The sequence below is a fragment of the Aedes albopictus genome, chromosome 2 (genome assembly GCF_035046485.1).
Source record: "Aedes albopictus strain Foshan chromosome 2, AalbF5, whole genome shotgun sequence".
Lineage (NCBI taxonomy): Eukaryota > Metazoa > Arthropoda > Insecta > Diptera > Culicidae > Aedes > Aedes albopictus.
Window position 1 is genome coordinate 381,458,457 of NC_085137.1, and position 25,879 is coordinate 381,484,335.

The following is a 25,879-nucleotide window of genomic DNA, read 5'->3' on the forward strand; positions in this document are numbered from 1 at the left end:
ATATTTTCTCACAGCGAATTAAGTTACACTGGGTTGAAGTTTTTACCCATATAGAGGAAAATAAGTCAAATTTACAATACCACACAAAAATTACTAAATGTGTTCTTCCTTTAATCTAAATTGGCTCTAATATATCTGATTAAAGATAATTTGAGAACAGAAGTGGAAAGTCTTTGGACATCAACACTTAAATTTATTGACATTGCCGTAAAAAAAATACATTTTTTCGAGAAAAATCCAAAAAGTGTCAATCCATGATAACTTTTTTCAACGTTCAAAAAGTACCAATGTTTTAATTGTTTGTGAAGCATTTGTTAACAATGTACGTTCAAAATTTCAATCAATTCGGTTCACTGGTTTCCGAGACATGACAGCTCAAAAATGAGTTGTCTAAAAAATAGTGTTTTACCCGAACGGTTCTAACTTTGCGAAAGATTAATCAATCGAGCCCAAATGTGTACCAATAATGCACATATAATAGGTTGACAAACAGTCAAAATTTGAGATTTTTTGATGCACTCTATGAAAAGTTATAGCATGTTGAACTTTTTTGTGAGAGAAAAAAAGTTGCCTATCCCAAACATTTTGGCCATCCCCTGTATCTATTTTATTGATATTTATCGGTGAACGAATATATTCGTTGATATTCGTTCACCGATAAATATCAATAAAATAGATATATACAGTCGCATAATCGCCAATTCCACTTTAAATCAACTTTAAGTGTTCATGTAAAGTAACGATTGCTCTAAATACACCGTATATCTGCATGCAATAAGGTTTCAGCGCCGTGGTTACTTAGGTACTGTTCTTCATCGCCCAGCACAAGCTCAATGTTCCAAAGCATGTTAACCCTCTAATACCCAACCCCGCCTTTTGACGGGGTACAGTTTAGGCATTTTTGTATTTTTTTTTTCTTGCCTGGGCAATCCTTACTTCTATATTTTTAGCTGATATTTAGGGTCGTTCTGTATATCTCAAAATGGGTTTTGGTGTATTTTACAGCGTATTAACAAGGTGATGTTTTGGTCACATTTCAGATGCCATTTTTTCTTTTGTATTTAACCCTCAAATGGATACCTGGGGTCCATTGGACCCCAGAGCCACTTTGAAATTGTCGCAAACAAGTATGGATTGACCTATCGGTCCCATTTTTACAGTACCTCTAAACTACACCACGATGAGTTATTTGTGTAAAAATACTAATAGTTTCATGGCGTACTATGGATTATTCTCGATGTCAAAGTTGAACCGGGCGATTTTGTACCCCTGGGGTCCATTGGACCCCACGGCACAAATGATTATAACTTTTGATCGTGACTTCATAGAATAATGCTGTCTTCGACAAAATTGTTCTGCAGACTAAGGGCAATCTTATGATAAATTAATTGAATCAAAATTAGTCCAGTAGATGGCACTAGTATGTATTCAAATTACGGATAGGAAGCTTGAATATCTTGATATTCTACATAAATGCATAGAATGTTCGTGTCTTCGGCAAAAGTGTTTAATACATCAAAATCTATTTGATAATAAAAATTATGCTGATGTTTTTCTGCAAGCTGGCGCTAATAGATACATACTCGCTCAGCATCCTAGACACCCTGAGCGACAATCGTCCTCAAAAAAGAAAACTTCTTTTGAGGAGAATGTCTTGATGCAATATAATGACAAACAATCCCAATGCTCCTTATTTGATTGATAATTTACTTTAGAATTGACTCACCAGGTTGCGAAAGCATAGCTTCAAAGATTACATATAGATAATACTTTCGAACTACAGTTCAAAAATGTAATATACATTTATTAGGTACTTGATATCTCGATCGAGAGAAAATATTCTAAGTTGATGACTTCAGCAGATTTATTTATATGAATGTAATTTTTCAATTTCAATAATCTCCGATTGTAAATCATCTCACTAGATGGCGCTCCTGCACAATCAATACATTTCACTGATATCTCAGTCTAACGACATAGTATATTTTTGGTATTTGCTGTAAAGATGTTTGTCTGACAAAGCGTTACCCGGTGATGTAGTTATTAGTGATTAATACTCCTACCGGGTGGCAATGGGGTATAGTTTACTAATAATTTTGGCCCAGTGAAAACAAACAAAGTCAACATCGTTGAGATCCAATAATTGCATCAGGGGTTCTACAAAATTGTCACCAATCATTCCATCGATGATTGCTTCAGGGATTCTCATACGGATACTTTCAGGAATTTCATCCTGAATTTTTGAAGGAACTCTTTCTGTTTTTTTTTCAAAAATTAATACAGGGATTTTTGCCAAGATTCCTCCAGGGCTTTATCCTGGAAATGGACTTATCATCCGGATTTTTTCAGAAACTCCTCCAGGGATTGTTTAAGGATCTCCACCAGCGATTCAACTAAAAATTCATAGAAGGATCCCTCGGAATTCCTCGCAGTGTTCCTCCTGGAATTCCTCCCATGATGCAAGATTTTCCCCTGGTATTCCTCCAGGAATTGCTTCCGGGATTCCTCTAAGATATAAAATTTAAATGCTAACTAGCACCACTATGTCTGGGTTGTGCGACGTCATAATCTATTGGTACACTCTAAATTTACTATAAAAAAAAATCTCTATAAATAATAAGTATCCCGATGTACGACAGATACAAACTGTACATGCTCATTATAGCGCCACCCAATGGCAGAGTTCCGAATCAAATTGCTCATCAACTGTGAATGTTTAACCTACCAAAAAACTCTACTTTCTAAGTAATCAGAATCCTGAGATATATGAGATATGTATATGATATTTGTATGCTCACTGCCGCCGCCTTGTGGTGAAGTATCAAATCAAACGGTTCAACATCTGTAAGCCATTGCGCAAGCAAAGAACTTTACCGAAGACACCAACTCTACTAGTAGTCAGGATCTTGCGATATATGAGATGTATTTTTTTTTTCAGTGTTACATCTGTTTGTCTGTGATGTCTCTTTGGGTTCATTTAAATAATACGTAACGCTAAATTTTAAAATTTTAGAACGGCTCTCTACCCCACGTAACAACTTTTGTATGGGAAATTTTGAAATTTTGTATAAAGCGTAACACAGCACTTGCCCTCCCTCGCTCCTCCTATCGTTACGTAATATTTGAACGACCCCTTCCGAGCCGCAGGACAAGTATGTCTACCCATCTACAGAAGTGTGATTTGCCCTATTGTTTTGAGAGTCTTGTCCGCTTGCTAGGTACGTTTTATCCTATTGACTGAGCATTTTGGAATGCTCTCTAGCGCCACCTAGCGGCAATTTCCTGTACTAAATTGTTTATTACTAGATAGGCATTGACATACCTAACATATTTGCTGAAAACATCACCCTTTTAAAATGTAAGGATCACGAGATATACGAGAATATATGTTGGGGTCCAATAGGCCCCAGGGTCCCAAAACGCACCTTCATTTAAGGTATCCATTTGAGGGTCAAGGACAAGGTATTTGGAGTACATAGCTCAAATTTTCTAGAGCACCGTTTTTGAGAATCGTTAAACGGATTTGGATGAAAATGCATCACCCTGTTAACAATCACGGAGCAACCAGCATGATGCATTTTCAGCCATATCCGTTAAACGGTTCTAAAAAGCGGGGCTTTAGAAGTTTTGAGCTATGTACTCTAAATACCTTGTCCTTAATCGCAACATTTAACATATTTTAAGTTTTTCCTCAATCATTCTTTTATAGTAAAATAGTTCAAGGAAGTTGAATACACTCTAAAAAGATTTTCTTAAAAATTACGCACGGAAAAAAATAAAAATAAAAAAAAATTCAACAAAGTGGTATGCTAAGTAGGCTTCCAGGAAAAATATAAAAGTGTAGGGATACTCAAAAATAAAAATTAGAAAAATCAAAAACCAAAATTCACAAAATTGAGATCAGAAGTAAAAAAATGGGTATTACAGGATGAAGAAGCATAAACTACCAAAGTTTGATGAAAATGTCTTGACATCCATGTGCACAACAGAAACATGTGCTCGATGAACACATTGAGCTTTGAATTATGAAAAGAAATCGCCGTATCTTACAGTAACTTCTTTGGCCGACAAGCATTGTATATTGGTTCTACTGCTGTTGAAATCATGACGCGAGTAATCCCGTTAGCCTTTGGTGACTCTAAGGTGATGAACCGAGTCAATATTTGTATCTCTTGAGAACCTTAAATTTATAATGCATGAAAATTGTCGCCTGTCGATCAGCACGTAGCTATTTAGGAGCAAGCATTGTTGATAACAAAATGAAGGCTTTTTTCACAATGTCCCGATTCTACGTTTTAGCTGAGCGGTCTTCAGAGAACCTGTTTGCATTTTTTTGCTGCATTTTTTACCAGTAAAGTTGATAAAGGTGACTCCTCGAACAAAGTCAGATAACACAATGATAACAAGTTCTATTATCTGGTTGAGCTCAAGTTGATAACTAATTATGTTATACAATATTTTATTTAACATTACATTTAGTTATCAGCATGAAAAAAATGCCGCTGATTGATAACAGGTTTTGTTTTCAATAAGTTATCATTCTGAGCTATTTTATCGATCAATATAGTGAAAATCTACTTTACTGACATCATCAGCAATTGCAAAAAATAACAACCCATGTTTTCAACTATTGTGCCCAGCGGGTTTCAAACCCAGGTCGAGTAATTGCAGCCGATAGCCCCCATACCAACGGGACTTAGTGAGCGGAAGAGTGGTGAAGGCCACGCTTTCGTACTGCAGTCGCATTGAAGTGGAGTCTATTTTTAGATTCGAGGTTCATCAAACTCTAGAAATATGCGTTTGGAAACTGACAACATATTTTGTTATTGTTTGGTTTTTTTATGTTATCGCGATAGATCAAAGTCATTGATAACTAAATTTGGTATCATCAGGTAAGGATCAATTGAGACAGATGATAACAAAAATTGTCAAATGATAACACCGGTAACACAGTTTATTATCAAAGTAATATAACTTTGTTTTCCGCCTTTGCTCTTGTCTTAACTGAAATTTGTATCAACCTTTTTTGATATGATGCCGTTTATAAACTAGTTTTTCAGTAAAGTTCTAGGAAATTTTTCGAATAACTTTGCTGAAGGCATTATTTACTTAGCTCTTAATTTGAACAAGCAGGTCAATTTGCAATCACGTTTTTGTTTAATTTGCTGAGAACTCGTATTTTTTTAGTTATTATTCATTTTTCTACATTGAAAGTGCTCCATTACCTAAACAACCGACAAACCTCTGGTATATTGTCCCGTTGTCACCCATATAAGCCAGAAATCCTCCGTACAAGCCATGATGATGCAGGCGAATGCGAGTTATCGTCGTCGTTCGGTGGTTTGTCGGTGGCTTTTAAAAGTGCCTCCTGCAGTAACTACATCACCCTAAAGAGGACGCAGAGTTCACACAATGCAATATGTTGGGCAGCACCAGCAAAGCAACAAGATGGGTGGGGTATTCTTGAGAACGAACGAACGGACAAAAACCGGAAATTGGGTGGTTGGTAGCCGGCAGCGGTCTTGGTCGGTCCGGTCGATGGGTAGCGCATTGGCCCCGTGTCGGTTGCCGGGGTCGGTATGTGTGCAACGCTAGTGCGTTGTACTATTTGCTACCATCACAACTACTACTGCTATTGCTGGCTTCTGGTGCTTGCTGCTGCTGGCTGGTGCCATTGGCTGCTACTACCAAGGATGGGATCATTCATTTGCAATCATTTACATTCACTTGCTGTTAACTCGCTTCAGAAACATCGCAGCAAAAATCAATGTATGGAACACTTTTTCATTTTTGTTTTACCCGAAACTTTGTAGAAGAATATATTAGCGTAGAATCAATTGTTTAGTCAACAGAAGGCAGCAAACGCAACTCTCCACGGCGTGAATGTAATTTACGTTCACCGCGTGGAGAGTTGCCTTCACAGCTCGCTCATGACTTTGGTATGCGTGTGCGACTCCATTGTTATTCGGCAAACTTTCAGATAAAACTACAAGGTTAAATTCATCCATACATGGTTTTTCGATAGCATGCTTCTGAACTGAGATAATAGCAAGTGAATGTAACTCTCTGCAAATGAATGGTCCCATCCCTGGCTACTACTGATGTGGTAAGCCATAAATCATAGGGAGCTTAGTTATTTGTTTTCACCCTGTTTGCTACTGCAGCCATGGCTGCAAATTGTTCGCAATGTGTCTCTCTTTCTCCGAAAATGGAAAATCGTCCTTCCCACAGTCGTTTGGTTGGTGAAGTGGGTTCCGATGAAGAGGGGGGGGGGGGGGGTGAACAACAACCATCAACGCTTAAGTGGTACATTTCCTTATTGCCAAATAGTTTGTTGCCTTGATTAAGGGGGTTGAAGTTTTGGGGGTAGTTATGGCACGTGTTTTTCGGTTGGTTCTTGAAAGTTATGCTCTTAAGGAATGCTTTCGTTTGTTAGTAATTAAACGTCGGTATCAAGCACATAAATTTAATTTATTACTGTGTATATCTAATCTAACTTAAACATTTGTTGGAGTGAAGTACTACTTTCCTCTCAATCGTTATGCTTGATGTTTTATGGAGAGGAAGAACTTCCTAACAATCCTGGAAGAGGAAGTGGACTTAAACCGAGCAAATCCCTTACTTGAATTTCGGATCCCGTCTCCCAAGTAATTTTGTTTCCATGACTTGGCAGTAACAGTTGATGCAATTTCACGAACCACTCGTGGCCAATACAAATCACCTTTAGCATCGACGTCGCCACGGATCACGGATATTCAAATTTAATTTTCATCATCCTTCTCGTCGCTGTCATCTCCTACTTTCGAACTCGTCCATCACATCAGCTGTATTTACCTACAGAGCAGTCAGTCAGTGGCAGAAGTGCTTTGAAGTTAACCCTTCCGCCAAACGTTTTGGCTGGTCTTCCTTCACACAGTGGCATTAACATGCTGGCAACAAGGCTGAACGTTTTTCGCAAGTTTCGTCCTTTCGCCATCCAACCTGATCTGACACACGAGGAGGCGCAGACCAGACTTGGGTTTGCCACCCACTCACTCACTCACCATTACTATGCATGCGGGCGGTGGCGGCTAGGACACAACGACGCTTCCGGGAATCTTTCTTCCTGTTGCCGGGTGAAACAAGTTTCAAATTCTTTCATGTAATATATTTTAAATATTTTCCTGATTTGAATACGTAATGCTTGTGTGCCGGCACTGGTAAAACACAAGCTCGTCGGTTGTCGTAAAGCATCTTTTCGGAGATCCCGGGTAAAAGTCATCGCAGTGTCGTCCTGCTGCTGATGCTGGTGGTAGTTGCCTGTCGTTTGACATCTTCGTTCACCGGCTGGCTGGCTGGTTGGCGTTGTTGGTGGTTGGAACTTTTCCCGGAAGAAGTGCATTCCCATGGCTGTTTTATTTTTCAAGGACTTCCATCGCAGAAGGATTACTTGTAACTTTGGGTCCACGGTGAGGAGATTTTCCATGATGCTATTTGCATGCATGCATATGGTAAGTACCTACTGCCAAGGGCTCAGAGGTAGAGAACATAAAGTTATGCAGTTTTTTGGAGCCTGTATGCCAGTAAGTGCAATGAGATCCAATGGGGTAAGCTAGTAATATTTAAGAATCAGGACGAATTTAACCGTTATGTGTCCGACAATCTTTTTGCTATTTTCTATACCATACTTTTTAAGTGGGTGTTGATAGGCTTGTCCGTACTGGACGCATGCAAATTCTTCTCTTTTGATTTACACCATCACCTTGATTCATTAGCTATCTTTCTATCTCTAAACTGATAGAAAGATGTTGCAATATCCTAAACGTCATTTCGAACCGTCGAAAATCCACACCGCAGTGCCACAAGGAGCGCGCAAAGAGATTTTCACCCGGGTGAAAACACTCCTGTGAAAACACCCAGCACCGTCCCGGGCACCTTGGCGGTCACAAACTGTAAACTAACATTATTAAAAGTCTAGATATTTTAGTATTTCAAAAGAGACGTCATACATGATTTTGATACAAGCTGAAACAAAGTATCACTAAGATAAAATTAACTAGTCACAAATATCGAGAAAATTTAATAGCACCCGTGAACTCATTATCGTCTGGTTTGCAATGATCTTGTTTACACAGTAACCAAATTTATTTTGAAATAACGGGGAACAACACAACCACTGTGTCTGGCGGAGCCTCGAGAACTTCCCAAGTAACAATAGCAGCTGAATAACAGCTTATTCAGCCAAAATCAAGCTTAAGAGCCGCTTATTTATCTATTGAACAGCGATAATGTTTGTTGGGTTCATGATTGCTTTGTAATTGTTCAATGTATGGTCCCACCATTTAAAAACTTTTCGTGAAGTCGACATAAACTGTCTCTTGACACTGATATAGGGAGGACGGAGTGAGGCTTGCTACTTACTTACTTTCAGTCCTGAGCATCTAAGGTGGTGCAGAGGGCCGAATTGAATGATCTCCATCCTGGGCGATTGCCAGCCATCGCCTTGATCTGTGGCCAGGTCAAATTTCTGTCGACTTCCTTTATTTCTATGTTGAGGTTGCTCCGCCATCATCCTCTGGGTCTGCCTGTGTTGCGATATCCTGCTGGGTTCCAATCTAAAGCTTGTTTGCAGATTTCGTTTCGATCCCTTCGTAGATTGTGGTCGACCTACCTCCACTTTCGCTTTCGAATTTCTGTCGCTATCGGGTTTTGATGACATCGACGATGGAGCTCCACGTTGGTCACCTACAACATGCACGAATTATATACTGCAGACATCTATTGATGTTGACCTGAACCCTTCGAATGTTCTCCACTGATACACACCAAGTTTCACTGACGTAAATCAGATTTCACGATCGAGTTGAAAATGCGGATTTTGGTGCGTCGACTAATCTGGTTGTTTTTTTTTTTACATATATTTCTTTAACTCGCCAAGGCAACCCTCACTTTCTTGATCCGTGCATCTATGTCGATCTTGGTGCCATGCCGCCATCGGCCGCGATTTGGGTTCCAAGATATCAAAAGCTTTTAACATTCTCCACTGATTGCTCAGCTACCGTAAAGTTGGAAGGGTTGACCGTGTTAACATCCAACGATTTGGACTAGTTGACGTTGATGAGAAAGATCTGCCGCCGAGAAGCGATTGGCAAGATCAACGAGATTGCTCTGCGTACCAGAGCGCCTTTGAGCTAGAAAAAATACATCACCAGCCAATTTGAAGTCATTTATGGTAATGGGTTGCCACAGCATTTCACGACTTAGTTCACGATCAATCGTACCTACCAGGATCTCGTCGATTACGATGGGGAACAGTAGGTGATAGTATACATCCTAAGCTTCTCCAGCAACGACCCGGATGGGATCGGACAAAACACCGTTGTGCAGTACTCTGCATGAAAATGCCCTGTACTGTGCTTCAATGAGGCCGATGATTTTCTCAGGGACACCCTTGCGCCTGAGGGCTTCCCACATGTTTTCGTGATTGAGACGGTCAAAAGCTTTTTCGTAATCATTATTTTTATAACCTTAGTTTTATTTTCTGTTTTTTTTTTGTTTAATAATAAACAACATAGCCAGGTTATGTCATATAATTTCAATTTCCCAGAATTTTTTTTTTTCTGAAAAAGTTATCTTTCAGCCTCATAATTTGTCAAGTAGCCTATGATGTTCAAATGCGTTTGACTATTTTTTCTCAAATTTTCATTTTCCATCGATTTTCAAAACGGTCGTGAAGATTTTTCGGGATTTTTAATATCAAAAAAAGATTCTACGTACAAGTTCCAACGAAAAAAAATGCATATTTTTTCCTGCTTTCAACCACACTGGGTTCTTTAGGGGTATCCGGATTATTTCATAATCGGATTCTCCGCCCAAAAATTAGTCAAAATCCAAAATTTCATAATTTTTGGAGTCGGGGAACTACTTTTAAAATACATTTAAAGTTTGTATGAGGAAATTTTTTTGTTCGGGTCGAACTGTCATTTTATCGATTGAACTGTCATTCTATCCACGAAAATAAAAACTTTTTTGTTAATTTTTGATGGTATTGGAATAAAATTACGTTATATTCAGAAAAAGGAGCTCTTTCGATTAGGCTATAGAAAATAGCAATATTTTATTCACTAAACAACCCAATTAAAGATTTTTTTTAAATACTGCAAATTATAGAATTTGAATAATATTTCACAAGGTCTTACACATTTTAATTTTTTGTTTGTTTTAATTTGCTGTTAGAAGTAAGAAAAAAATATACATAGTTTTTCTTATTGGTATCTGGACTATAATCTATTTTTGATGTATAAAACACAAAGATTGATTGCTTTTGTTTATTTTGAAAATCGATAAAAAAAAATTCGAAAAAAAAAAATTTACGGCTGTGGATTCTACACTTGATAGGAATTTCTCGGCTGTGGCAGTCTGAGTGGGTAGCAAAAGGCTGTTTTGCTCCTATATCCGACGTTTCGGTTATATTTATTTAACCTTCTTCAGGGAAGCTAACTCCTATTTCCTGAAAAAGGTTAAATAAGTATAACCGAAACGTCGGATATAGGAGCAAAACAGCATTTTGAACCCACTCAGACAGCAAAAATAGCCGAAATCCTGTCTCCACCTCATCAGGTAGCAGAAGTCATCAAGGAAATTTTAATATATTCATCAATAGCTTCAAAGATTTTGCAACTTTCTCCACAATTTCTAAATGTTTAATCGGCTGCTGTTTATTTGGGAGTCGCTATAATTCATTACTTTGTTTAAGATTTCCATAGATTTAACAAGGAATTTCGAAAATTCAATTGTAACATTTTAATGGGAATTATGTGAAAAAAACCCCAAGATTTATTTCACAGAAACACCCGCAAAAATTTTGCCAGGACTATTTTAGAGTTTTTCCAAAAAATGAATCAAAAGCTGCGATTCGTTCATGAATTTAATTTCGGTATGTTTATCGCATAATTCAACTTTTGTAACAAAATAAATGCTACCGTAATTATGTATAATCTGGTGTTTAACCCTCTAATACCCAACCCCGCCTTTAGAAGCAGTGTACTTTGAGCATTTTTGTATTTTTTCTTTCCTGGACAATCAAAACTTTTATATTGTTCTCTGATATTTAGGTATGTTCTGTATATCTCAAAATGGTTTTAGTGTCCTTTAAAGCGCCCAGGTAACAATTTGATGCTGAATAATCGTTTTTTCAACCCTTTTAAAGCAACCTTCATTCTAACAAAAGCTGAGCACAAAATGTACAATCCTTTATTCAGCCCCCAAACATCTAATTTTGGTAATTGAAAGGCTGGTTCGTTAAAAGGCTGATTCAAGGCCTAATATGCGCTTAGTCAGCCTTCAATTAAATTTATTGAATTTGGTTGAAAATAAAAAAAAATAAAGTTATTTTCATCATTTGCGGCTTTCCGTTTCCAGAAGAGATGCTTCGGAATTTATGAATTGATCTATGGGAAAACTTATTGAACAAAACAAAACAAATTGAACTCGAAACTCCTGATTTATAGTCACTCACCTTATCACCTACACCACACACAAATGTATACATATCCAGGAAAACGCGAACAATGCTTGTTGTATTTAAATAATCAAGAAAATAAGTTGAACGAAAGCTGTATTGGGGCTGAAGAAGCAATGTGGGCTCTGCGGAAACACTGCTTGGGTCAGCTGTCAAAAAATATTTGATTAAAGGTTGAACAACAGATGATTTATTCTGCTAATTGGTGTACGTTTCAAATATGGTTACAGAGATGAATAATATTCTATTCAACTTGATATTCAGTTATCTATGTAATGCTGATTGAAGAGGTTGAACAAGCAATACTTTGAACCAATGTTCAGCTGTCATTGTATTTTGCCACTGCCACCATTAACCAGCCAGTTTTCAGCTAACACTCTCACTGTTTAGCATTCATTGTTACTTGGGCGTATTTACATTTTTTTTAAACTCATTCGAAAATTGATGTTCTGACCACCTTTCATATGTCATGGTTTCTTTTGCATTAAATCGCAATATTTAATTAACATACTTCAATTTTTTCCTCAATCATTCTATTATAGTAAAAGAGTTTAGGAAAGTTGAACACACTCTAAAATTATTTTCTTTTAAGTTACACAGAAAATAAAAAGTTCCATGAAAACATTCAAAATATCAATATTTTAACAATAACCATAAAATCTCAAAATGTTTTAGTTTCAAAAAATGATATTGCAAATTGGCTTCCAGGAAAATTATAAAAGTGTAGGGATGTTCAAAAATGAAAAATTACAAAATCGAGAATTAAAAAGAATCACTTTCCAAAACATGTTTAGATGACGAAAAATGATATTTAGATCAAAATAACAAATTTGGATATTAGAGGGTTAACACCTTCTCATCTTCCATTTTCTTTTCTGGTAAATTTAAAGGTTTAAGTCAACTGTAACAATATTTCAACTTCATAATCTTGTACATGACTTTCTATGAATAAATATTATTTTTATTGCTCTACATTTACAATGTGTTAAGTCTTTGAGGTGCAGTAATATTTGAAAGCCAACATAAAAATAGATTTCATGCTTTGAGGCGTTAACAGAACTAATGCGATTAAGAATTCCACAACGACATTTATGAAACTAGTTGAAAATGTAGTTATACTATTCCACAAAAAGCCAAATAATATTCCTAGCCATACACGTTAGAATGGTTGATTTAAAGGTTCGATTGATTTGTAGCAGTGTGCGAAGACCAGAAATTGACCTTTGAAAATGTGCTTCAACTATTATACTAGAGGGGTTGGATCATCGTATGGTTTCATAATAGGGTGGCCCACACTTATATGAAAACCAAAAAAAATGAAAAATGCCAAATCTAACCTCCCGAATTGGTTGCTTTGGACTCCCAGAAGCTACGTTCAAAATCGATTAAGCCTAATCGAGCGCTCAAAGTCCTTGAAGTTTGTATGGGAAAACGAGACCAAATGTATGCAGAAATCTTAAGTTTTCGATGTTTGCCGCTAGGTGGAGTTGTAAGCGTTAAACGATAAAACCCTTTGGTATTATTGTAGGTGACTGTATACCAAACGACTTTTTCGAAGATTGCAAAGTGCTACGACGTCTGTTTAAAAGTTATACCCTTGGTAAAGTGAGGCTAGACATTATAGTTGTTTTCCCAGTACATGTAAAAGAATGGTATCAATAATGAAATTTCAATACTTCGCCTCACTTTGCCTAGGGTATAACTTTTTAGCATTCGTCGGATCACTTTGCGGTTTTCAACAAAGTTGTTTGGCATATAGTCACCAACAATAATACCAAAGGGCTTTATCGTTTAACGCTTACAGCGCCACCTAGTGGCAAAAAGCGAGAATTTAAGATTTCTGCATACATTTGGTCACTTTTCCCATACAAACATCAAGCACTTTGAGCGCTCCGTTGAACTTAATCGATTTTGCTCAAATTTTGAACGTAGCTTCTGGGAGTCCAAAACAACCAATTCAGAAGGTAAGACTTGGCATTTCTCAGTTTTTTTGTTTTCCATATAAGTGTGGGCCACTCTATTCCATAACTAAAACAGGCCATTTTCAAACAGAGAAATATAAGAAAAATTATGATAAATTTGATGAAAATAGAAATGTTGTTGCCAAAATCGGAACCCACTGTACGACATTTGGCATAGATCCGTGACGTATATTGATCTAGGTGCGTTTTATATTTTTTTCAAAAGTCTTTCAAATGTCTTCAAACATTTCCGAAGATATCAATTCAATCCAACGAAACATTTTAGAGTTGTATATATTTTTTTTAAATAAAATAAGGTACTTTTCATACGCGCTATTTAAAAGATAGATGAACAAAAATGTGTTATGTGTTGATTCAAAAATAAATGATATAATAAATCCAGCGCATGAACAAAATTTCATTCAAATTGAAAAATACCGAGTCAAATAAAAAAGATTTTTTCGTGTTTTAGGCTAGTAATGCTCTATAACGGGTTTTTTCAACAAGTTTTTAGTAAATTTCGACGTGTATCTCATGTGAAACTTCTGATAGACTCTAAGTACATTCTTGGTAGAATTCACAGAGAAGTTTTTGAAGAAACCTGTGAAGAATTTTTAAAAGCTTTTCTAAAAAGTGTTGTCTTTCCGGGAAATTCTTGGATGAGTGTGATGCAGAATCCTTTTTTAACGGCTTTCTGAAAGTCATAATTAGGTACAACTCTACGTGAATATTTATGCATTTGCCTACGCAGAGGACATTTTGGTTGCTTCTCCTCTTCATTATGGCTTTACGTCCCCACTGCAACTTGACCATCCTCTCTTTAACTTAGTGTTCTTAGAGCACTTCCACAGTTATTAATATTGAAGGGCTTTCTTTGCCTACCATTGCATAGTTTTGTATATTGTGTGGCAAGTACAATGTTACACTATGCCCCAGGGAGAAAATTTTCCCGACCGGAACGGGAATCGAACCCGCCGTCTCCGGATTGGCTAACTGAAGACCCCTAGAAGAGGCAATTAACACATGATTGTAACTAGACTTCATAGCTCATTCAGTATGACATTAAAAGACACGTTTTCGAAAGCATCCTCAATATGGAAACGTCCATAAATTACGTCACGCTTTGAGGGGGAGGGGGGCTTCAGCAAAGTGTGACGACCCATACAAAAATTGTGGGTGTCCCATACAAAAAGGGTGACATAGGGGGGAGGGGGTGTTGAAATTGGTCAATATTTGCGTGACGTTTCCTATTGAAGAAATTTCCCAAGCAAAAACTACGTTTGAGCCGAGTGCTTTCATGAAAACATACTTTCTTTAAAATAGTTACTGTTGACATCCCAAATTGGGGGGAACGCGCATTTTGCAACGTTATAAATTTTGAAAATCTGTACAGATTTTGTAGAATATTTGAAAGCATTTTTGAAAAGGGGCGTGATAAAACCGGATCAACACTGTAATGCGTTTTAGGCATTTCAGAAGGAACGAGATTATCCTGATAAATGTCCACAGATAAAAAGCTGGTCGCCGTGGAAAATGTACCCAACAGGAAAAAAAACTGAGAAATCGGGAAATCTTGCCTTCTTCATACAACGCACGCACCCTTTCGGGATAAAGCTATAGAGTAATTTCACACCCTGTAGAAAAACTTCAAAAGGGTAATTATTCAAAGCATGTTTGAAATACTGAAGTTCCTCTGGAGAAATAAACTTGCTCTGGAGATTTGAAGGAAGCAGCTTTTAGTAATACTGTGGAGAACGGACGCCCTAATTCTCCACAGACTGAGTTTGTGGTTAGGTTTTTATTAGACCCTCCCCCCCCCCCTAACCATTCATTTCATGGCACGCGGAGCATAAAGCCGAATTACACCATGAATTAGGGGTAACCTGTTTAGGGGCCATTCATAAACCACGTAGACATTTTGAGGGGAGGGGGGGGGGGTGTTCTGGCCAAAGTCTACGCTCCATGCAAATTTCAAAGTTTTGGTATGGACAAAAGTCTAGGATAAGGGAGGGGGGGTTCTGAGATGGCCAAATTTTGATCTACGTGGCTTATGAACAGCCCCTTAGTGGACTCTTACAACTGGAACAGGTAGTTCATAGTAATGGTTCCGGGTCATTTGGCCGAACGCCATTTGGCCGAATACCGTTTGGCCGAAAGGGTCATTTGGCCGAACGCCATTTGGCCGAATGCCATTTGGCCGAAAAGGGATAATGAACTTAAGTGATCTTGTCACTGTTGCCTATATCAGTATAGCTCGAAAGAACAGCCTTTGATTCAAAGAAGGAAAAATCTCTGACAAAAATAGCCCCGCCAAACGACATTCGGCCAAATGGCCGGACACCCATAGTAATTACTCTTAGCCGATTGAGACAACTACTACTTACACTACACAGGTATCTTCGCTGATCAGGAAAAAAAGTTAACATTGATGGTTAACTTTCAAACGAGCCCGATCAGCCGGGTTTCAGGACGAAGAGGAAAAAAGTGACAAAAATATCAAAAGTCACACTATGGATTATTTGAAGATTAGTGAGAATAAAACAACAAATCGAGATTTCATGAGGTTTACCAAAGATTTCCTTAAAAGTCGGACCTGAAGTGCAAAATGACCACAAGAACCGAGGCCTGTACTTGGCTTTGAAGGACTTTTTTTTATTTTGTAATAACAGTATATCAAGGCACCATGCTGATTGTGAAGGTAGATGTTCAGGTAGAATGTTCAGCTAATACTCTCACAGATTAGCATTCATTGTTGTGAAGTTGCAACTATACTATATATCTTTTCATTTTGAATAATCCTGCACTCTTAATTGGAAACATGTATACTTATTGCTGTTAAATTCAACAACCAAAGCCTAGAATCCACTGTTAATCACAAAATGCATTCATTGTTGTTTAGCTCTGCATTTGAGGCTTGCGAAAAGATTAAATCGGTAGAATATTACATTTCCAATTGTCCACTGTAACCACTATAACTTATGAATGTGTAGAACATATTTTAATTGTTATTTTTTATTTTAACTGCGGTTAAAAACACCAAAAAAGGTAATTAGGGTTTCAAATGAAAAAATCAACTTATGCTTATTAGGATGTAAACAAAACGATCAAACGAGGAGTATAATGTGAACTGAGCCACTAGTTCAAACCTTCCACATCATTAACTTGTATCGCTAAACAAATTAGCGGTAAATGCGTCTCATTTTCCCACTACTCAAAACTGTAGACAAAAAAAAACTTCAAAGCATTACGGCGATACCCCTAAAAAGACGCATCGTTGTAGCTCATGTCTTATTACGACGAACATACATCGCCCTTATCAAAACAACACCCCACGCTCAATCGGGTCAATCCGTTGCAAAAGGCATTACATGAAACAATGCGTACCAACATAATAGCAACATGGCGCGCGGCCCGAGTGTCGGCGCAACCCAGAACTAACAACTCTATCGAATGCAACTCCCGGCGAACGAGGATCAACAATGGCTAGTTTTGGTGTGTTTGAAAACCTACATTCCTTCTCCGGAATCGAAGAATTGAAGAAAAGCCAATTGCTGGGGGCCTGCGGTGCAAGCCGCGAGCCATTAAATCAAACCCGGCTGCCATCGTCTGGATTGAAAAAATGCGTAAACAACTCCGTACGCATAACGCTCGGACCCATGTATGCTCATTGATGCATGGCCACCCACCAGAATCGACCCAGGGCAGCCTGATGGGGCTACACCGTACCTACCGTAGTGCGATATCGGCGCAACTCGCCGCTGGCTTTGCCGAACCGTTCGTGGGTGGAATTCCTTGCACCCGAGCAGTGAAATTACTACAGATGAACCCTGTTATTACCTTTCACTATAAAACCTTCGGACACCTTTTGCAGTACCATCAGTTGTTTCACACTCATCAATCCAGTCAGTTCGTAGTCCTTCGAAAAGGTCTCGCTAAGAATCAGTTCCAAAATGGTGCGATTGTGCAGTGCTCTCCTGTTGGTGCTGAGCTTGGCAGTAGCTCATGCAGTTGGCCGCCACGGATTGATAGGCGCAGTTGGCAAGCATAAGGGAGCGGGATCCCTTGCGACCTTGGGATTAGGATACGGTTTAGGATACGGATTGAACCAACTTGAAGGACACCATGCACCGCTGGGACTGTATGGACCTCACCCGCCGGCTGGATTGTACTACGCTCCTACGTACGGTTTTGGCCACCGTCCCCACCACCACCACGGTCATTACGGATATCCACACAAGTATGGAGGTTACCCGAAAGTAAGTATTCTAGCAAATCAAATTCTTGATAGATCGAGAACAGTTCTAACCATCTCTTCCTTTTTCTCTCCTCTTCAGCACGGATTCCACGTCGGATACGAAATCGGTTACCAGGGCAAGCTTGGATTCGTCAATCTGAAGCGCGACAACCTGCGGCAGGTTCAGCTTTCCTTCGGTCTGGGCAAACCCCAGCACCATCCTAAAGCTTAAGTCAATCAAGTCACCATAGTTAAGCAACACGACGACAATCGCAGAACCCTACTCAGCCAACAACGACGCTTGGACAATGTCTTCCCACATTTCGGGGTTCGCAAAAAAGCGAAAACAAAGACCTGTGAACGCCACGCCATCAAGTTCAAGGTCGAACAACTTAAAGTGGCTTCATAAAGAACCAGCAGCCGCGACGAAACTAAACTGACAAATTACACGGCTTTTGCAAACTCCCATCCAGCGAAACAGAACCAACTTTTGGTTCTTTTGCCCAAAAAGTCGTGAAATGAATCAAAAGCCAACCAAAAAACGAGAGAGAATAAACTATCGACTATCAACCTAACACACGAAAACTGCAGCCAAAAGAACACCTCAAACCCCCCAAAAAACCAAAGAAAAGTTGGAGTGAGTAGGACTGCGCCGCCGGGTGGAAACCAAAGAACGAGAGGTGGGCTGCAGCGACGAACAGCGACGACGCAACAGCAGCAGCAGTAGCAGCGTCGCAAACAAACAGACAGACATATGTTTGGGCATGCATCGATGGGCGCGGAAGCTCCATCACCTGACGAAATGATTGTGTAGTAAGGTTATTGCAGGAACTGATTTATCTAGGCTAATTATAGACCGCGTTGTTTTAGTTACATTAGTCATTGGAGTTTTAATCGTAGAAGAGCGCACTCACACTGCAAAAAACGGGTTTTGTACGTTACAGTTGAAACTAATAAATTATTAGTAAAAGATTGAACCATTTAAATGATGGCTGTTTTATTTTTGGGAGAGGGATGGGTTTTCAGAATGTTGGCGAGGATCAAAATAGATACAATGAGTATTAAAGAAGTATCTGAATGCTGTCTACATCTACAAGCAAAATATTAGCCATTCAGTATTCGAAAATAATCAGAATAGCAAAGTTTCTTTTCCACTAATTAACAGAACATTGTACTTTATAGCATATTTTTCTTCGGTTTCATTTAGAATGCGATACTCTACTACACTGGATAAATTTAAAACTGGTGGTATTATTACACCACTGGATTTAAATAGGCATTTATTATAATTTTCTTTAAAAACAAGACAATTTACTATATCAAACTGGATAATGCTTGGTGAGTTGTTACTGACCAACTATTAAGCCCTACTTTCAGTAGAATAGTAGAAAATCCCAACACTTTAAACAGTACATGAAAATGTAAAAGTTAAGGGGGCTATTTTATAACTCGAGTAGACCGTGATTTCGACGAAGGGCCAGAATCATCAACCCAGCATACGATTCAACATGGCGTCCAATGTTTTTGTTTTGATTGTTTAATTCAAGGAAAAATGCGCTGAAAACATCGACAATGCTTCGCTGCTACATATAATATCGTGAAAAGTGATAAAGATAGAGAAACAATCATAAAAAAACAACCATTTCGTTTGAAATGTGTAATTTCCGAAATAAGCACTAGCAACACACGAGCCACACATCCGAAAATCAGGAGCAAGTTAGGGGTAGCAAAACGCGCCGTACCAAAAACGATGATGGGTAGAGCGGTGATGTACCGAGTTTGACAGCTGTGTCACACCACTGGCAATTTCACGTGACTCGATAGTAGTCGAATTATACAAAACGAGTTTGTCGACAGATGTCTGGCACAACAAGTGTTCGATGCATTATAACCACAGCATAAAAATCACAAGGCAGGCTAGTAACGTATGTAAACTTCAATTTTTAATGTAAACATGTGACGTCGTTCTTATCGTTTTACGTTGATCAAATTGGTATGGAGTACTTGATCATTGTGAACGATTTGAATTACGTCATCAAAAAACTGTCAGATTTCCGGAATGTGTCACCTTCTAAATATTGTACACTGTAATTATGACGACTCGATGAAAACAGGGGTGTATGTTGACTGTTCACTGGGAACAAATTTCGCCTACCCTCTATCATGTCTTAGAACCAGTAAAAAGACGTAACTACCAAACAAGAAAAGTTCAATTTTCGATTGCAAAACTGAATTTTACACCGTTTTATCATGCTAAAAGCAAGTCAGTATGTGATTTAAACATAAAGAATGTTATGTTCAGCATTTTAGAGTGAAAAATTTCATTCCGAAAAAATAGTGTTCTGTTTAGTCTCTACTCTCGTTTGTTTTTGTTGTTGTTTTGTTTGGAATGCGAAAATCGGCTAAAAATTGAAAACTCCCTGGGCGATTTTTTTTTTCAAATGAGAGGATAATTCAAGGTGAAGATATGACGAAGCCACGATGTTTACATGTCTTCTTCTTACTTCTTTTTTCAACTTTGTACGCCGCATATGCGGGCCCATATAGCCGAGGCGGTAAACGCACGGGTATTCAGCATGACCATGCTGAGGGTGACGGGTTCGATTCCCGGTCGGTCCAGGATCTTTTCGTAAAGGAAATTTCCTTGACTTCCTTGGGCATAGAGTATCTTCGTGCCTGCCACACGATATACACATGCAAAATGGTCATTGGCAGAGGAAGCTCTCAGTTAATAACTGTGGAAGTGCTCATAGAACACTAAGATGAGAAGCAGGCTTTGTCCCAGTGAGGACGTTACGCCAAAAAGAGAGAGAGACGCCGCACAATGATTTGAAAACATATTATTGGTCAAAAATGATTTGCATTTTGAGTTTGTTGCGACAGAGCATGGAAAATAAATGGATTCATTGCGCTGGTCGAGGAAAATTGATCATTAATATTTAATCTTTTTCAATTACAACAAACGGAGCGGAATATTAATAAGATCTTTTGGATATTTGGTCACTCAACACCATCAATGTGCGATTTTCAACTCGGTTCGCGGTGACAGTTTGTGACAGGTCCTCCTTGACATTAAATAGCACGCAATCGAAGCCAGCTGTCTCCTCTCTCTCTCAGCTCTAGAATATTTATTGAGATCCGTTTTTAACCCTCCATCAGTTGCGCCAAAAATAGATACACAAGCGATCGCGTCGGGTACACGGCATACGCTTTCAAATATAGAGCCTGTGCTAGATTGAATATTGGTGTATTGGCCTGCTGTGAGGATGCTTTGGCCATAGCGCCAGGTCTTCTTTCTTTTTACGTTTATCTCTCGGTCTATCTCATGTTTTGGTAATCAAAAACTGATTCTTCGTCTGCCGGCAACTGAAACAAGGAATCACGTCGGAACGGACCGATTACACTCCGATAGGATCATACCGCCAGAAATCGACAAGGAAATTCATCCAAGAATTCCTTTTAGACATGCATCCTGGATGTTGTGGGGGCTACTCCAGAAATTAATTACAGAGAATTTCCTGGAAATTTGTTTTGGGTGATTCCGCGTAAAATGCTTCCGAACGCTCTTGACACTCCGAAAAGTCAGGAAATTCCTCCAGAAGTTTCTTCCGAAAATTCAAACAGGTATCACCTAAAGAATTTCTCCAGTAATTCCGCCAAAAATTCCTTCAGGAGCTTCTCCGTGGATTCCTCCAAGAATTCATTCCGGGAGTTCCTCCAAGAAAATCTCAAGCAATGTTCCCAAGGAATTCCCCCTGAAGTTCCTTCGCGAGTTCCTTGAAAAGTTCTTGCAGGAGTTTTTACAAGAATTCCTCCGAGACTTCCTTCAGGAAACTTTCTAGGAATTCCTCCAGGAATTCTCCTAGGAAGTTTCTCAAAAATTTCCCCCAGGAGTTTCTTGAGAAATTTCTTCAGGAATTCTTCCAGGAGTTCCTCTGGAAGTACCACCGAGAATTCCTCAGGGAGTTCCTTCAGAAATCGTCCCAGCAGTTCCTCTAGGAATTCCTCCAGAAGTTCCTCCAGGAAGCTCCTCCTGGACTCCTCAGAAAGTTCCTGCAGGAGTTCCTCCGGAAATCTCTCCAAATTTTCCTCCAGGAGCTCCTACGGAAATTTCTCCAGAAGTTCCTTCAAAAAATCTTCTGGGAATTCCTCCAAATTTTCCTCCAGGAGCTTCTTCGAAAATTCCTCCAGGAGTTTCTCCGGGAGTTCCCAGGAATTCCTCCAGGAATGCTCTCTGGAGATTCTTGCGGGAATTCCTTCAGGAATTGCCTCAAGAGTTCCTCCAGAAGTTCTTCAAGGAGTACCTGTAGGAGTCCCACCGGGAGTTCCTTCAGGACTTCTTCCATGTTGTTGCTCCGATAGTTTGTGTTGTCCAGGAGTTCCGATAGTTGCTGGAACTCCTGGAGGAATATTCGGAGAAACTTCTGGAGGAATTTCCGGAGGAATTCCTGGAGGAATTTCCGGAGGAATTCCTGGAGGAATTTCCGGAGGAATTCCTGGAGGAATTTCCGGAGAAATTCCTGGACGAATTTCCGGAGGAATTCCTGGACGAATTTCCGGAGGAATTCCTGGAAGAATTTTAAGTATCCTTATACTTACCTTGGTCGAGCTATTCGATTTCTGTGATAGCTTTTCTGCTGGACTCGACAGTGAAAGCAGGCGACCCAATTTAATAGACTCGAGTTATAAAATAGCCCCCTAACTATCTACAAAACGCTGATTAGACTAGTAGTGCAAAGGACCAACGCGCCCTTGGAGTTTTCGAACGGAAGGTGTTGCGTATCATTTACGGTGGAGTTCAGATGGAAGACGGGACTTGGAGAAGGCGAATGAACCACGAGATGCATCAGATGCTGAGAAAACCAACCACGACCACGAAAATCGGGAGGCTATAGCCATATATGGTATTGACGTCGTGGTTGAAACCCGAAGTTTCCCCACACGCGACAATCGAGTTTTCTCCAAATCCATACGTGAAACCTAACGTCGGATGTAGTGCGCTGGGCAGCGGATCTGGCCCTCTATCTAGCGCACGTCCGACGCACGGTTTGGGCGAAAAATTGGTTTTCGCGTGTAATATTCCGATTTTCAACTGTACGAACAATAGGCAAGCCACGTATTAGGATGTCGGATAGCAACCCGATTAAAAGTTTACCAAATTCAAAGATTCACTACAGGAGATAGACAAAATGATCGAGGTATAATTTTTACTTTAAAAAAATGTTGTACTATAGTATAACTATAGCTGTAATGTTTCTAAAAGTGCATTAAATATTCTCTTTTTTTATTGAAGTTTGGTCAACTAAGGACTGTTCATTAAAGAAAGTGGACACCTGTTTTTCAATAGAAAATATGTATTTTCGATCAAATTCATAAGTTTATTTTTTATAAATGACAATCAACATACATGTGACCAAATTTACGTGAGTTTGAACATTAAATGTAGTAAATTTTACTTTGCTTTTCGGAAGAACGCTCGGACTTTCCTCTTGATACCTCCCATTAGATTCTGCACAACTTTCTCCGTAACTTTTCGTTGTGCCGCAGACCAAATTTTTTTGAATCAATCAACAGAGCTTGCTTCTCTTCCATCTTTCTTAAGATGCCGCTTAATTATTGTCCAGTATTTTTTCACAGGACGCTGCTCAGAGAAGTTTTGTGGATTTTGCCATTTTTCGACAAAATCGACTTTTTCCGTCTTGAGCATCTCTAGTGTATAAGAAGCGTAAAAAGCGGATGCCAGATCCGCACAAAACAAAAGAGGATCCTTATGTTTTCGGTAGATGGGTAGAAGTCGTTTTTTGATGCATTCCTTTCTGTTGTTTTCACCGTTGATTGTTCCCGTTGTGAAATACAAAGAACTATTTAAGCCACATGAACAATTAGCTTGCCACACCAAAAACTTTTTCCAAAATTTTTCAGTTCTGATGAACCCTACATCATCTGGCACATCTGTCCCCTGCTTAGTGTTAAAAAATTGCGGTCCCGGAAGTGTATTAGTAAGCCAATTTTCGAAACGACAACTTTTTGGAACACCATTTGTGCAGAATTAATCTGCTAGTCGCAAAGTTAATACGACCTATCGCTCGAAATTTCTTACTTTTGCCATCTTCTTTGAGTGTGTTGCCGAAGTGAACAATGTTTTTATACACTGAGCAAAAATTCACAATTTTTTGTTTAGTTTTAACTCTAATCTATTGGTAAACAGCTGTCCACTTTCTTTAATGAACAGTCCTTAGTTGTCTATCAATGGTTCAGATTTGGGAAAGATCGAACAATTCTACATGAAGTTAGATATATTTCAAAAAAGGATGTTCTGGCAACACGGACTGCGTTCGCGAATGCCGAGCTCAGAATTTAACTCATCGTGCAGATGGCTACGACCGCAATAATGAGTGAATAGCAAAAAGGCTGATGTCGAGAAACGTGTTGAAGCTGGAAATTTGATATGTTAGATGATTTATTGTGTAGTGCGGGTGATGAATGCATTTTTCTGATTCCACTGTGGGTTTAAACTGATACTTTGCATTTAATACTGTGAATTTGATAATACTCGAGTTAATAGGTACGATTATATGCTAGTTGTTAATGGTTAACTGAGCCGATAAATGTCCTTTTCTCACATGCAGAGTTGTATCAGTGGCTGATGTTCATTTGGCATTATTGTAATTAATCGCGCATATAGGTAGGGGTGGTGGGGGTAAAGTGGACAACCTAAGCATTTTGGTTGTTTCCCACGAAAATGCGGCAAAATCCATCTGCTTTTCCGATTTACATGGAAGGTAATGATATACTCTAGAAATCTTGTAAGGGGTTGCATTTAAAAATATTGTTTTCTTTGATTATTTTCCTCACCAAATCGTTCATCAAAATAGCGTGAAAAAATTGGTGGGGGTGAAATGGACAATCGATGGGGTAAAATGAACAAGTCGTTAAAAGTTATATAACAGCATATTGTTTCTATGTTTTAAAATACAAACTATCAAATTTCATACGATACCTTTATTTTGTTGTTTTCAAACTTTTAATACAAACTTTAAAACACATTTAAATAATTATTGTAAAAATAGTGTAAAAAACAAGCACTGTTTTGGATGAAAATTATATTTCGTTGATATAAAATATTTTTTTATAACTTTTTACTTCAAATATCTCACGATAGGTATGACGGCTGATGATTCTGAAGTTTGCCAAAAAAATATGAAATTTTGGTGAAATTTGAAGCGATTGTCCATTTTATCCCCACGGTCTGATTTTATAAAAAATATGTATTTTCAAAACTTTTGTTTTTAAAAAACTTAATTTTTTTTTTTTCGGTCAAATATATTCTTCTACGTGGACTTTATTGGTTTAGGGTTTAAAACTTGTAATAATTTGAAAATAACTTACGAGAAAACCTTAGCAATTATAAGCAGATTTTACATCATTTCCGATTTTTCACGTGATTTTTAAAGTTTTTGTCATCTTGAAGAGGTTTATTTGATTTTAATGTTCAAGATCAGCAAAAGTATATACTTCTTTAAAGCATCGTTTCCTAGGGAAAGGCGAACGGCATAGGCAAGACTAATTGTACCAGATATCACACAGAAACTGCTGCTACAATACTCTTCCCCTATCCGAACAGACATAATTATCCGATAGCCAACTTTGGACTGTTATATCTTCGAATTCAATGAACCGAGTGTAATGCAATTTTGGACGTTTATGACTTCGTTCATAAGCTTTGAAAAACTTTTGACTTAACTTAAAATTTTTAACACGGAAAAACATTAGGGGTACTCACTAAACAGATTAAATTTCTGCGTAAACCATGATTTTTTGCTTATTTGAAATGTTTCATGATTTTGCGAATGAAACAATCAAAGATTGCTTTGATGATCGCGATGTTTAATTAGTTTAATCAGTTTACGCTGTTTAAGTGTGTAGCGTTTTATTTTTCAAACTTTTTCCTACGCTAGCTGTACAGGAAGTGTGCTGGCGGGAACGTGTACTCTACATAACTCTCCAAACACTCTGCAGTTAACTCGGGGGATAGGTCTGACAGCTCGTTGTAAGCCAAGGGGATAGACACTTAAAATTTCATCTCCTACAGCTCGGCCATCCTACAAAAGTTCTCGCCAGCCCTAAATTCCTATCTCTTAATACATTTGATTGATCTCGTTGCGATCTGAACTTGTATGTGAC

At 38.5% G+C, this 25,879-nt stretch overlaps 2 protein-coding genes across 13 annotated transcripts in view; both read left to right on the top strand.

The window, feature by feature from the left end:
* Positions 1-25,879, top strand: part of LOC109414371 (POU domain, class 3, transcription factor 3-like) — a 146,881-nt gene that overhangs the window by 110,948 nt on the left and 10,054 nt on the right. The window lies entirely within an intron of this gene.
* Positions 17,297-18,573, top strand: LOC115269661 (shematrin-like protein 1). Its single transcript, XM_029878496.2, has 2 exons — positions 17,297-17,717; positions 17,796-18,573. The coding sequence occupies exons 1-2, from the start codon at positions 17,412-17,414 to the stop codon at positions 17,925-17,927; spliced, it is 438 nt and encodes a 145-aa protein (XP_029734356.1). The 5' UTR covers positions 17,297-17,411; the 3' UTR covers positions 17,928-18,573.

Bases quoted from the DNA above. Each gene is read 5' to 3' on its own strand.
- LOC115269661 (XM_029878496.2), top strand. From the start codon at position 17,412: ATGGTGCGATTGTGCAGTGCTCTCCTGTTGGTGCTGAGCTTGGCAGTA. The intron at 17,718-17,795 runs GTAAGTATTCTA...TCTCCTCTTCAG, and splicing joins AGTATGGAGGTTACCCGAAA to CACGGATTCCACGTCGGATA.